Source organism: Dermacentor albipictus, chromosome 2, assembly GCF_038994185.2.
Source record: "Dermacentor albipictus isolate Rhodes 1998 colony chromosome 2, USDA_Dalb.pri_finalv2, whole genome shotgun sequence".
Taxonomy (NCBI): Eukaryota; Metazoa; Arthropoda; class Arachnida; order Ixodida; family Ixodidae; genus Dermacentor; species Dermacentor albipictus.
In genome coordinates, this window is record NC_091822.1 from 194,196,824 (window position 1) to 194,210,844 (window position 14,021).

Below are 14,021 nucleotides of genomic sequence, written 5' to 3' on the forward strand. Positions count from 1 at the left end.
TCTTGCTTCATCTCGCGCTCACATTTCTGACCCCCCCCCCCCTCCCCTCCATCCTCGCTATGTAGCCTCCAACACGACCCCAGCCCCTCACAAGCCGCTGCTGTTTCTTTTGTTCGCGTCGAGGAAAAAGCTCAAACACACAGGAGGGGGAACACTGCGGGCGTCCGCGGCCATTTCGTCGCTGATCCATTACCATCCGCGCAGCCGGCAGTCCCCGCAGCTACAGCCCCCCTTCCCCACCCCTTCAACCTCGCACACGATCTCTCCCTGTTCGGAGAGAGGGGCTGCAAGCCGCACTGGCTGGCAATGGTGCGCAGCATTCGTACGACTTCCGCCCTTGCGGGAAGAACCGAAAATCTGCGCCCACTCGATGCGAAAGGGGGGTCAAAACGGGGATGGGGAACGGGGCCGACGGCGGCGCAGCTTGCTTGCACAGAGCGTAGTATTTATACACTGAGCAAGCGCCCAACCTCTCGGCGCCCCGCCTGCTTGCGTACGCGCGGCGAAAATCAATTCTCAGCACGTGACAGCATTTCCCCCCTCTTTTTTTTTATCACCGAGTGTAACCTTCGATATGATACTACACGAGCGCGGCATGGCCCTTCTGGTCTGACGCTGCTGCGTGCTTGGAAAGTGGCCGCGCATGGCCTGGGCCTTTAACCCGATTTTGCCGACAACTGCTGCGTCATTGGTACGGTTTGGTTTCAGAGTCGGTTGTAGGGCGCTAACTCAACCGACGCGAAGTATTACGAGGTAGTTTCACTGTTTCCTGGTCCTGCCTTGGTGTTAAAGCTGTGTTTTGCTGCTGCACGGTTCCTGAAGCACGGCCAATGTGAAGTGGTCTGAGGACCGTTCTATTTAATAAAGCAAACCACCATAACGTCCCGTATGAAAGATTAGCCAGAGGAGGGGAAGGGGTGGAGCCACAGAGTACGTGCGCTACTAAGTCCCGACTCTCTGCTAGCCGATGATCACTTCCTCGGCACCGCTGAACGAGGTCAACAATGATTGGCGGTGTCCACTGGCGCAACCCGGAAGGCTCCGTACCGAAAAGACAGTCCAATCTCATTAGTTCCTATCAGACCGTGGGTGCCGTGGGTCCCATGCCAGCAAAGTAAGCAATGAAGGCGCGCTCGCGTCGCAGTGAATTCGGTTCGATCGCTCGATGCCCGCATATGAAGTGATCGACGCTAACCTGCGCTTAGGTTCAAATGTGGTCGTGTCCGCAGTTTGCGTACTTGGATTTAGCGAGCGATAATTTTTGCAACACGAGAGCTTATACGTGCCAAAGGCTGGCAAGTAGACTGTTCACTATTTCAGTGATGCTAACGGATGAGGGGAACGGCTGGAAACTCACGCTGCAAGGGAAAAAAATGTGGGCTTTTATGTGCCAAAACCACGATATGATTATGATGCACGCAGCGGCAAGGGAAAAAAAAAGAAATATACTCCAACACATACGTCTAAATTACAGGGGCCGTTTCGCAGACATATGTAAAGTACTTCTTTTGAAACTCTTTAAGTGCGCGCGCTGTGTGAAGCTATGACAACGACCCAGTCGTCAGTAGAATAGAGGTCTTCCGCAGGGCCGCCGCATACGAGCGTCGCGGCAAGCGCCGTCGTATGCAGTCACGCAGGTTGAAAACGACGAGGACGAAAAGAATGAAGAGAGAAGCGAGCGGCTGTTTGCACACGCTGAGAACGGCGATAGAGCGCCGGTGCGACGGCAAGTGCATCGGAGGAGATTCTCGTGGCGGCGGATCTCCACGGACGCCCAAGGCAGCGACAAGCGGCAGCCGTAAGAAAACAAAAATGCCGGGTCGCTCGCCGCTGTGGCGGCGGGAAGAGGGGGCGCGTTTAATTGATCTCGTCCAGGCGCGGGAGAGGAGCGCTCTCGAGTTAAACAGGCGCGGGAACAATTTCACTCCTCAGAAGCAGCAGCGGCAGCCGCAGAACAAAACGCCGCGAAGGAGAGCGAAATAATCAAGAAAGAGGCGGCACGCAGGGGCCGCCCTCTTTCCGCTTTACGAGGGATAAATAAATGCCGTCTGCGTCGCCTCCATAACACGCGACGCGGCTCTGGAAGAAGATAAAAATAAGAGGGGGTCTCTCACTGCGGGGAGGCGCTCCTCCGCGGCGGCGGCGGGAGGGTTCTCGGGGCCAGGTTCTGAACATTTGTTCAACATCAACACTACACGCTCAAGTGCTCATCAAAGGCAACATCAAGCTCTGTATAATTATCTTGCTTGGGGCGCTGATCGGCGGCCTCTCCCTCCTCGCCGCCCTCCTCGGTTCGGCCGTCTCGCGCCGCCGCTCTCCGGCGGCAGCGCTGAAATGGAAATCGTATTAGCGCCGCGAGGCGGGCGCTTGGGAGGGCGGAGCGCGTCGGTGACTGCGTGACTTTGACGGCCCGCTGTCAGGCAACGCACTCTCAACGCTGGAAAGCTGCAGGAGGCGGAGCGCGTCGGTGACCGGAGACCCACGTGGGCGCTCCGCCCACACGCTCTGTTCCGCGACCAGGGACCAGGGGATGAGGGGGCCGCGCTTCTCCCAACGTTTTCTCGTGGAAAGCGGCTCTAAAGCGGTGCCAGCGCGGTCGAGCTGACGCCTGGGAACAGTCATGTTTGTTGATTAAGCCAATCTCTGGGCTCCGCAATCGCTCTTCGCCGTTCGGCAGACCGCGCGTTTACGAAAGCCGGCGCGCTCCCAACAACTGCGCCGACTAGGACGACCCGGGAAGTGGTGCCTCGCGGGTGAATCTCCTCAGCTTGTCCGCTGGTGCTTGTGGTGCGTGATGTGTCTTCGTTGGTGTACCAGGTAGTGCAGGATACTAGCCAGTCGGATACGGCCATGACGACGCGCCAGCGGCGGGCATCGTAGCGGCGGCGGGACGCCTCTTCGGATGCGAGGCTGACCCGTCATGTACCCGGCTAGACATCCCGTGAGTTCAGCCATGCCTGTCACGGTGAGTAGTAGTAGTAGTACAGCATTCGCAGAGTGCGCTTGCGCGCACGTGACCGCACACCAAGTTGGTTAACATTCGCTGTAGCGCAGGCGGGGTAGCAACGCGCGCAGAAATAACCGCGATCGCATCAGCTCGTTGCGTTATGTGCTTTTGTTTTCTTCTAGCCACCGCTACGTGACATGGTCATGCTGCGGCTACCATTGAAACCCATTTCTCTGCGAGCTGTCAATCAGTTTTCTGGCTTTGTTCTCTTGAGTGTTGTTTTGTTTGCATCGCTATTCTTGCCTGCGCAATCGTGACGTTGCCGCTAAGAATACGTGTTCTTATTTTTTTGTTTTCGCATTAGCTGTGCAGGCGTCTGGCAAGAAGCCGGGGCAACATCACTGTTGTGTGACCGAAGTAGTTCACTGCTTGCAACGGCCGTTGTTATTTAGGCTTAGGGAACCCGTCTAAAAGTTCTTACTTGCGGTTATCGCCGATAGGTGCCGCCACATGCCAAGCCTGCGCGCAGATTGAACGAAACGTCCTTTCGGCGCTCGAGTTTGATCTGAATGTGCATGTCATGCTCTTTGTTTATGCGCTGGCTCTTTTGCCACATCGCGAGTCTCGGTATGCACCGTGCATTCTCGGCGTAACAGCTGCGCTCTCTTTTTTATCATTCAGAAACCGTGCTCCACTGCCAGCCTAAAGCCACGTAACGCCTACTCTAGACCGCCTGCGTTTTCTTGCATTTCGAATGCAAGACGGCTTCTTAGCCTGTAATCGCATTATTTTCTACTTTTCTCGACCGCTACATAATGAAGAAATGAAAAGAAAACGAAAACACGGTGATCATGGTTTGTGAAATGCCCCGAAAAGGAAGCGCATTGAACTTTTAAATCAAGGTAATGAACTTGCTTAAAATTTGCTGTTTATTTTTTTCAGCAGATTATTGCACATCATGTCCTGAATCTATAATTGTATTACACATTGGGTTTATCTCTTGTATTCACCCAAAATAAACAAATAAAGAAAGTTTGCTCTGAAAGAGCAAGGTTCGAGCGTAACCATCATAAATGGCCCGTCATTGGCCTTATTGGTATGAACGTAGTAAGTGACTTTGAAATGGGAAAACAACATGGTATGAAGGGATAGTACCGAGAACAATGTGTTTTTGCGTGCATCGAAAGAAAATTAGCAGCACTGACAGCAAAGTTTAGCGTTGCGAGTCAACTTCTCGGCCGGTGTGCTATTGGGGGCGAGGACTTGCGGAGTCGCCATCTGTCGGAAGCGCCTCACTTGAAGCCAAGCTTCACGGAGCTTCTACGCCTTACTTTCTTTCGTTTTCCTGCTTTCAACATCTCCTATGGTGTTGACAAACGCCTGCCCGGAGTCAAAAGGGATCAGGACCACCTACTTATTTGCGCTGTATGAGGGATCACGCGGCGCGCTCCTCACAGGTTTCGCTTACGGCGCTCAATAAAAACACCTGGACTACGCTACCCGTAAAGAGACACGCAAGTGAAATGGCATCACATTCAGGTTTGAACATTGTATTATTTTGTGTTTTAAGTATTTAGTAGTCTGGGAAAGTTTGAGAGGCGCTGTGAATGTTATGTTTCATTACATTTGTTTGTGGGCTGCCCGTGTCAAAAATACGTAAGACCTAGTATTAGCAACTTTTGTGATTGAATAGCGTAGCAACATGGTTAAAGGGACACTAAAGAGAAAAATTATTTCTTCTGCATCAGTAAACTACCTTTCTACGACACCGAAAACACCACTCTTACCACGATAAGACGCTTGGTAAGCCAGAAAAAGCGCAAGAACAAAGGACAGGTGGCGACGCCTCCTTGAGATTCCCGTACCTGGTCGCTGTGACGTCATGGATTTTGATGGCAACTTCTAGGGCCTACCTAAGTATATAGCGGTACAGATTGACTACATTGCGTTCTAAAGGAACCGAATATTAAACATGGCAAGTATCGGGCACCTTTACTCGGCGAACGCGGCCCAAATGCGAAAACATTCTTTAGAATCCCTGACGTCACACTGACGTACGGGCGTTGGGGTTCCGGCGCGAAATTCAAATACTGATAATTCGACCTTCATTTTTCTCATCTAGTAATCAAACTATTATTTTAAAATGACTGCCTGCAGAGTTCTCACACGATGCTTGATTGAAGCTTGAAGGGACACTAAAGCGAAACTGATTTATTGTTTCGCTTTAGTGTCCCTTTAAGCATTTAGCATACATATACCTAAATATATCCAGAGCCTTACGTCGACTCCGACGGCTAAAATTCGCCTAGTGTAACCTGTTACGGTTCACTTTGGGCGGCAGTATAATGGAACGGATGCCAATTGCCTGAGACGCGACGTGCCTAATCGTCACGCTCGTCAGCATGAACAGACTTGTCAGTCGGGTGTGTGGGACGGGATTATGCGCCAGTGTAACTCCCACTCTCCTTTGCCCTACGTTCAACCATTCTACGCCAAAGTGGTTTCTCTCCGTGTTCCTTTGTGTGGGCTGACCCGACATGTCCAGACAAGGCCCTCTACCAGGCAGCAAGAGAGAATGAGCTTGCCCGGATGGTGGAGGCCACCGAGGCGCCACATGGAGTCAGATCTTCTCTGCCCTTGCGTGCAGGAGCAGGCACGCCGGACGTTTCTGTATTCTTTTTTTTTGTCTTGGAGCGCACTGTCCAGCCGTAATGATGTATTAAACTTATTTTATTGTGTCTACATCACATCGCCTTCCCTGCCGAAACCCTCTCCGATGGTGAACCTGGTGCAAGCTCCAAGCAGACGCTGTTGACGGTCGCTGAAAGCCCCCCCTTCCCCGTAACAACTGGTGGCAGCCTTACCAGTCCGTATAATTTCTATCGCAATAAAAAGAGCTACATACTTCCGCGCGCTTTGCCGGCCATTTTTTTTCTGAATGGCGTTGTCGTATGACACTCAGTTGCTTGATTGGTCGACTCTCGTAGGGGGAAGGCGCTGTCTTTGTTTTCTCTGGTCCCGTCCACCGCCCTATGAGCACGTAGGACGAATTCGAGTGTGTCATGTGCTCGTCTATTCGATCGCTGGAAATTAATAGTCCTGTGAGCCTGCTGTCATCCCAAGTCGATGTCGCCGATATCGCAGACGTAAAGACGCTAGAAAGCGACGCGTTTTTACAGCTTCCTCGGCGATTTTTACTGCTCGCCTGCTTGAGGGAGGTTCAGTAAGTTCAGACGTCCTTGTCCCGCTGTCTTATCGGGCTTACTAGCTCAAAGGACCCTGCAAAGGCCCCTTCGTTTCTTTTCCTTATTTATCTCTCCGAGGAACCGGTACCAAAACGTATGCATTCTGGCAGCAAAGAGGTAGTAATAAAGAAAATAAGATGGTACATGAACACGCACGTATATACTTCAAATATCAAAAGAAGTTCTCAGTACGAAATGCCAAATGTTACGGGGCGTGGAATCTTCGAGTGAAGAAGCTGAATTTATTCGAAGCCTGGAGGCTGCAATACCGGCAGACATACGCATCCACGCCCTGCGTGCACGCAGAAATTCATGTTTGTCGCGAGACCACGCCCCCACGATTTCTTTATTAACGGCACGCCGTCTCCCGGGCTGTGGCATTCGCACGCTGGAGTCTAGTGCGCTTGCTTCCGTCATTGTGTTTCTGTGCAACCGATTCATGTCTCATTCGAAAATGACGGCAGCCATGGAGCTGTTTTTGTGAACTGATGATGGTATTTAGCGGATTCCCCTTTCAAACGGGGCCCCGGTGGCACGTGCTACCACATTCCAGCCTACTATTGCAGGTTTTTTTTTTCAACTTTATTGTTACAATATACGACACGGCTTTCCTGTGCACGCAGCATGTCTATACAAATTGTTCAAGCAAGAGTTCTACGAAGCAAAAGCTGTTAGCGGCGTTCTCAGTGCAGTGTCATCCAACGCGGCCTCAGTCACGGGTAAAGTTAAATCGACGCGGGAAATTTATGCGGTGTAGTACGTACTACAAAGCGTCTACAGGACGCCCGTAGTGGCAATAGAACATACATCGAATGTTTTACCATCATGTTAGTTTGGGGCAGTTGCCCTATTGTAGATCTTGATTTAATGTCTCTTCTTTTTGTGAAAGGAGCGAGGTTGTATTGATAATGGCCCCTTCCCGCAGTGTGGTCGGCGTCTGTATATCCCAACATATACATTGCCTGCCGATTTGTGTTCAGTAGGTGCAAGTTACTCCTTGTTTACGAGATACGTGTAGTAACGTAGGAGTGCTTAGGCAGGACAAAAACATCATCCTCCAGTAAAGGGACTCTGAGCGTGCGAAGGATCACGCGCGTGCTATGTTCAGTAGTGAGTTTTCAGCTTGCCGCTATCGTTATACAGTTCCCACATCGGCCAGCTACAAATCTTAGCGCTTGGAAGGGCTTATAGCTACCATGGTCGCAGCTGACATGTGGCCGATATCGTAGCGGGAATGCAGTACAATGGTATCGGTATGCCAAAACTATCCAATGAACCTGTACGTGTCTGTGATGCCGTCACAAAACGCATCTTGTCTGTTACGACCTATTATTCGTGCTGAACGGTCCTTGTTGCAGAAGCGAACTAGGTGCGGGTCCGCTGACCTCAAACATCGTTAATGTAAGTTGAAATGCCTTGCTTGCAGAATGCGTCTCGACTAAAATTGCGTCAGGATAATATTATTATTATTGTAAGCGTACATAAACACCACACAAAGGGGAGAGGAGGGGAGGGGACTAGCAATTGACCCCTGAAAGGGACACCATGCCCACACGCTTCGAAATATACATGTGTGTTGCACTTTTACTGGACATGCGGACCGACCTGGCAAACTTCATCTGAGAATGTGGGTGTGCTCGAGACTTGTGCTCTCTCCTGTTCACTTCAGATAACAAATAGCAGCGTCGAACAATGCACCGTGCTCGATATCAGTGGAGCCCGTTCTCTTTTTTGTGACACAGTTCACTTCACAACCATTATCTTCACACCAAGGCGGGCTCTGAAAGGTAGACAATACAGCTGCTTACATCTCTCTCTCTCTCTCTCTCTCTCTCTCTCTCTCTCTCTCTCTCTCTCTCTCTCTCGTTTCAGAAATCTACGTGCCTATGGCAGGTGTTTACACGAGCGGCGCGTTTGTGAATGAGTTGCGATTACTCGCGTTTTCGTCATCTCAGTGGTCGGTATACACCTCGGCGCGTAGATGCGAGGAAAATGAGGCATTTGTGATCGACCCTTGGCTTGCTGCCTGAGCGTTGTGTGTCGCAAGAGATGTCAGCTGAATAGGAAGACTGCCAACGAACAGAGGGGGAGGCGTGCATCCGCTGGCCATAGAATAACGAGAACTGTGTAGTCCGACGCAAGCTTCGAATTTTACTAAACACGTAGGGAATATGAGAACACATGCACATTACAACACTGAAATCAACGTATATGACTCCTTGTGTTAGGCGCAGGTTGGGTATAACGTCCAGGAGCTACGTAGTGGCTTCATATTCAGTGATATGAACTGCTTGTCTATAATGATGGGGGTAGCACATGCTCACATGTTAGTGTTACATATACGCTAGCCAAACAATTCATCTAATAGCTTTTGTCTATGGAGGCTTCGTCCGACCCGTTCATCATAGTCACAACGATAGCAGAGTCGCTTAGTCTATAAACAGACTCGCTAATCTTCCGAGCTTGCAAACCGGGCCGACCTATCATCAGCTTCGCCACGCCACTCCTCACAAATACAAACACTGCGTCCTCAGGGCGAACTGGTGGGCATGTCAACGAGTTTCGCTTCCTGCAAAGTTCGTGTTTGCCGTTTAGTAAACGTGCAGCGCATGCGCGCACGTAGGATGTGCTCTGGACTGTCACGTCCGCGCAGGACATGCTTTGAACACCTGCCGCACTGAGGGTGCGATCAAAACGCCCGCGTGTCTCAAAAGCGAGACATTGAAAGACAGAAAAAAAAAAGAAAGATATGGAAAGAAAAATCTGGTGAGGGGCGGGAGGCTTCACGCTTATATTGCGCTTCGCGGAGTGACGCTCTCCTTTGTTGCTGAATCGACTCTGGGAGCAGGTGACAAGAGCCATGCCGCTCACCTGCCGTATTCACAGGGGTTCGTGCACTCGGCCTCCTACCGACGGTTGTCGCCATGTCAAAACGCGCGGATATTACTACGTTTCTATGTTCCATGCTCTTAGCAGTGAGATCAGAGCGCTTTCTTCGCAAAAGGCATCAAGTTTTAACCCGTCCGCGCCGGTACGAAATTGACTTTTTTTATTTTCTAACCTAGAAAAACGGCACATTTCGCTGTGGTCGCCCCTGGCATTTATCTTGCATTGTGTATGCATTTTGACCCACTACGCCACTGAAAAAGTTTGTTTTCTGATCATATTGTGTAACTTGATCTGTGTTTGCATCGCTTGAAAGTGAATAAGTCGTATTCGAGTTTAAACTCTGTATTGTGTAGTGAAGACGCGAAGCTTTAAAAAAATGTACTAGGTAAAGGTCACGCGACCTACCTGCACAATAAGGGTGCCAACTTTTTATTTGAAACGGCGAACAACAACAAAAAATGTACAAGATTCCTGTGGGCATCACAATATCTTCCTGGGGCGGTGGTTGTCGGACCTATTTTTAAATTATGGGGTTTTACGTGCCAAAACCACTTTCTGATTACGAGGCACGCCGTAGTGGAGTACTCCGGAAATTTTGACTACCTGGGGTTCTTTAACGTGCACCTAAATCTAAGTACACGGGTGTTTTCGCATTTCGCCCCCATCGAAATGCGGCTGCCTTGGCCGGCATTCGGACCTATTTTTAACGCTGCTTGAGCGTCGGATTTATATATCGCGTCCCAACAGTGTTCGCAGAAGTTTAATAGGAAGAACGTCCCAACGAGATGCTGCCGCACCGCACAACGCGAGTTCGGCAAAATTATCGGAGGACGCTTGACGATTCCGTTACACACTTTAGACTAGTAGCTACGAAGTGGCGCGCGAGGCCAAAGAGTGTTGGAATGCTAGCGTAGCGCAAACAAGGGCCACACGATAAGGACAGATGAACACACAGACAAGGCGCTAACTTCTGAACAAGCGCCGTATATGTGTGCCCTCGTTTTATTTGCGCCACGTTCCAAGATGGCGTATACCAACGAGGCCGCGTGGCAAAACAGGCGACGTCATGGCGCGTATGGCGTTGGGGACACGTGCATTGCACGATCGTGCTTCTCAGACGTCACCTGGTGACTTTATAATTGAGCAGAGAAAGGGCGGACGTGACGTCCACCCGGCGGCTGCCTGAGGCACTGAATACGATTGTCAGTATATAGAGGTGGCTCACACCGCATGTACGTGCACGGGAAGCCGCAACCACGCTATGTATATGATCGTGCTGTAATCTCGTCGCGAATGTGTCCTACGTAAGAAATGCGTTTCGTGCTGTTCGGTTTCGCTAGCGCTGGCCGGTCGCGGTGATGTAGGCGATGGCGGTCGCAGGTGGCCCGGGGGTGCTATTGCGGACCTGCTCTCATATTCCGTCGTATTGTCAAATTGATAATCTCAGTTGTGCTTGGCCCCCAGATTGGCATCTCCCTCCCTGATTGGCTAAAAAATTCAACGGGGCGGAATTCGGGAACACGACGCAATTTGGTTATGTATCATTGCAACGCTTACAATTGCACACCGGCTGCACGCGTTCGGGCATTGCAGCTAGCGGAATTCGGTACATAGGGTACCTCGATGTAGGAGAACATCGAGGCACCCTACATCGTCTCATAGCGCCTCCTCTGGCGAGAATTGCATAAGGACCACCATCAGCGGTAACCACCAGCCATCATGTAGAAGCGCAGCCTCGAACAATATTATCCGAGCACGAAGGCAGAAAGAGGTGTGGCTCTTCGACACAAATGAAAACTGGTCAGCTGTAATCCCGTCTAAGAATCGAGTAGTTCTTGCCGAGCACAAAAGCTCTCGCAATGGCAGAGACTCGGCGCACGTTAGCCGGCTATCTATATGTGTTGCCCCAAGCGGAGATATCGTAGCGACGCTTGGCCTGTAACAAGGGGGAGGGGGTGCGTATATCAGCGGGAATATTTGCTCTAGATATTACAAGGGTATGTGTTTTATGATAACGGGACATATCCTGCCTTTCATATTGCAACTTGGCGTATCAAGCAAGGGAGGAGGTGGTAGCCCGTCTTTTGCTTGCAACAGTTGCGGATCGAAGACGATGGAAAATCCTGCCACTGGGCGTCTGCGGCATAGCTTTCCCTGTCTCCACTCTTTTTTTTTTCGTCTTATCTTGCGTCCTTCTTCTGTCTAGCTCCTGTCCAATCGGCTAATTATCTCTGCGCCGAGAAGCGGCTTTGCCATTTGCGCCGTAAAAGCACGCATGCAGACAGGCGCGCTTGTAGCTTTTACTTTTGAGAAGTGGGGTGTATACAGCATGGTGCACTTATCACATTGCCTTCGGTCATTTAGATCGAGATCCCACTTTCTTGGTGCTGACTTTGGCGACCTTAGTTCTTGTGCTGCAGTAAGTGTGCGAGGCTATTTCGCGAGTAGACGTCTTTGAGCTCAGCTTATGTGAAGCTGTCTCGTCAGTGTGTCATGTTTTGCTACCTAATAGCGACAGTAGCGGTCTTCATTGCACGCAGCTCTCTGCCTACCATCTCGGTGCCTCGCCTATGGATGGCGACGCTTATGAGGAGCAGCAAGGGCGAGTAGCCAGCCATGAAATGGCGAGCTTGTGACGGACACCGGCGACCACTACCTTCATTGAATTACTGGCTCATGGCACGTTACGAAAGAGAGAGAGGGAAAGCATTTGACGCTGCTTGAATGACGCGCGATGACCTCCGATTTTTTTCTTTTTTTTAATGCAGTCGGCAATTGAGAATAGTGCGCACTTGGCCAATTTTCTCTCTTGGGGACAAAGCCTTGTCGCTTTGTCATCACCGATGCTTAGGGGAATCGGGCAACTAAGGCGTAAGAACGTGTGAAGGAGACTGCGCCAACACAAGGTGTGCAGCGAAGGGCTAAAGGCGGGCTTCCGCTGAGCGCAAGACGTAAGCAAGACGGGACCGGGAATGAATTTAGTTCTTAGTCCGCGTTCCTTATAACCTTATTCCGCGGATCCGCAAGTCACCGCACACTGACATAAGCTGTTAATAAAAAAAAGAAAGAGTCGTAACCCAGCCAAGGCCGCAGGGTTCATTGTATGTACAATTGCACTCCAGTGACTGACTGTGCACGTGCCCGCAGAGCGCGACACGGCAATACAGGCGGACTCAATTCCTGATAGCAGTCAAAGCTGTGCTACACGACTGAGCAAGTGACTGCAACACTTTCGTGCGCGCTGTCGCTTCGCCCTGTGAACATTGCGCGCGGTAAACTTGTCTCGAGTTTGATACTGTGGCCCCCGGCGGCACGCACGTCGATGCCGTTCTTTGGAAGAGCGGTGCTCGCGAAGCAGGCGGGCGCGCGTGTCGACGCCCTCGGGCCGCGTTGTCTTTTCTGCATAAGCGCTCCCTCCTCCTCCCTTCTTGCGGTGCGCCCCGTCTTGTTCGCAGCGCATACACGCACACAAACACACGCGCCCTCTTCTGAAGCGCGCTTTCAGATCGTCGCCTGCTTGGCCGCTTTTTCTCCTCGCCTCCTCGTTTGCGAGCCCTCGCCGCGCGCTGCTCGGCTGACGTGAGCCGCCGTCGCTGCTGTTGCGATGATGTAGCGCGCTTTTCGAGGTCGACACGCTGATGGGTCGTCGGCGCTTGCTGCGCGTAGCTGCGCGCGGGGAGCGGCGGCGCCGGCCGACACCTCAATCGGCCGGGTGCGCACGGCCGTCGCAGAACGTGGCCTCCCGCGGTGTGTCAACTCTGTCGCAGTTGTGTCCTCCGTGCGTTACTCCTTTTCAGGGCAGGGAGCGAACGTGCACCGAAGAAAGGTGGACTCTGCAGCACTGCTTCTCAGGCGGCTTGAGCTGCTGTCGCAGTTATGTCGAGATGCTATTATATACTATGCAGCGGGTGCTCACTATTGGCAGCCTCGTATCAAGGCAGACAACCGTACGTTCGTGTAAAAGCTCGCAGTTGGTCTACACCCCTACGTCTTTCGGCACGTTTGCCGGTTCTGCCCGCTTGTCCTAATTCCGTGTCAGCGAGGTCGGTTTACATTTTATTGCCTTGCTATAATTTAATCGTTTGGCAAACCACGGACAGTAATCAGGTGAGTTGGTGAGAAAATTTAATCTGCGCGGGTTCTGCTGTAACACTGCAGGTAGATTGTAGTCAGAGCCGTATGAGCCGTCAGAGTTTGTCTACGCTGCAGTATACGGTAACGAGTGGGATGCCGGCTCCGGCATTTCTATAGAGAATTTTAGTCTGCCCAGTATTCCGGCAAGCGCGGGCGGTTTGCCGGATGAGCGGGGGCATAAACACGAGCGGCCAGATTGGTGGCGCCAGCTGATGATGCAAAGCTGAACCACGCAAACACAGAGCCAATCACTATGTTCTGCTTAGCAGCTGGTGTAAATTTTCAACAGCGGCGTAATCGTGTTCGCAATTACGCCGCTGCCGTAAATTTGCACCAGAAGCGAAGTAGAATATAGTAGGTTACTGCAATTTTAGCACTGTGTCTGTCTGGTTGAACTCTACGCCACCAGGCGGCTGCACTGCTCCGGCCGCTCATGTTCACGCTCCCGCACATCCCACGACCACGACCACTGATGATGGTCGAACGCACGACCATTGGCGGGAGTCTAAGCCACGACTATTGGCGGAACTCGAACCCACGACCATTGATGATAGTCGAACCCACGACCATAGGCGGGGGTCGAATCCTCGATCACCGATGGTAGTTGAACCATCGACCTTTGGCGGGAATCGAACGCTTTACCATTGGTGGTAGTCGAGCACACGACCTTTTGTGGGAGTCGAATCCTCACTTTTGGTGGGATCAGAATTCAGTGCACCAAAATTGATGGTCGAACCTACGACCGGTGGTGTTCATTAAGGCACAGTTAATTAGGATATAGTTAATTAAGACACTCGAACCCGCGA

At 51.4% G+C, this 14,021-nt stretch overlaps 1 protein-coding gene across 4 annotated transcripts in view; it reads left to right on the forward strand.

The window, feature by feature from the left end:
* Positions 1–1,657: 1,657 nt before the first annotated feature.
* LOC135898526 (transducin-like enhancer protein 4) overlaps positions 1,658–14,021 on the forward strand; it is a 53,261-nt gene continuing 40,897 nt past the window's right edge. The window contains exons 1-2 of one of the 4 annotated variants that reach the window (XM_065427501.1): positions 1,658–1,798; positions 2,818–2,965. In XM_065427501.1, the coding sequence (XP_065283573.1) occupies positions 2,921–2,965 (45 nt within the window). In that variant the 5' untranslated portion in view covers positions 1,658–1,798; positions 2,818–2,920. Of the gene's footprint in view, positions 1,799–1,874; positions 2,966–14,021 lie in introns of those variants that run through there. The other 3 variants (XR_010563358.1, XM_065427502.1, XM_065427500.1) reach the window with 3 other exon arrangements.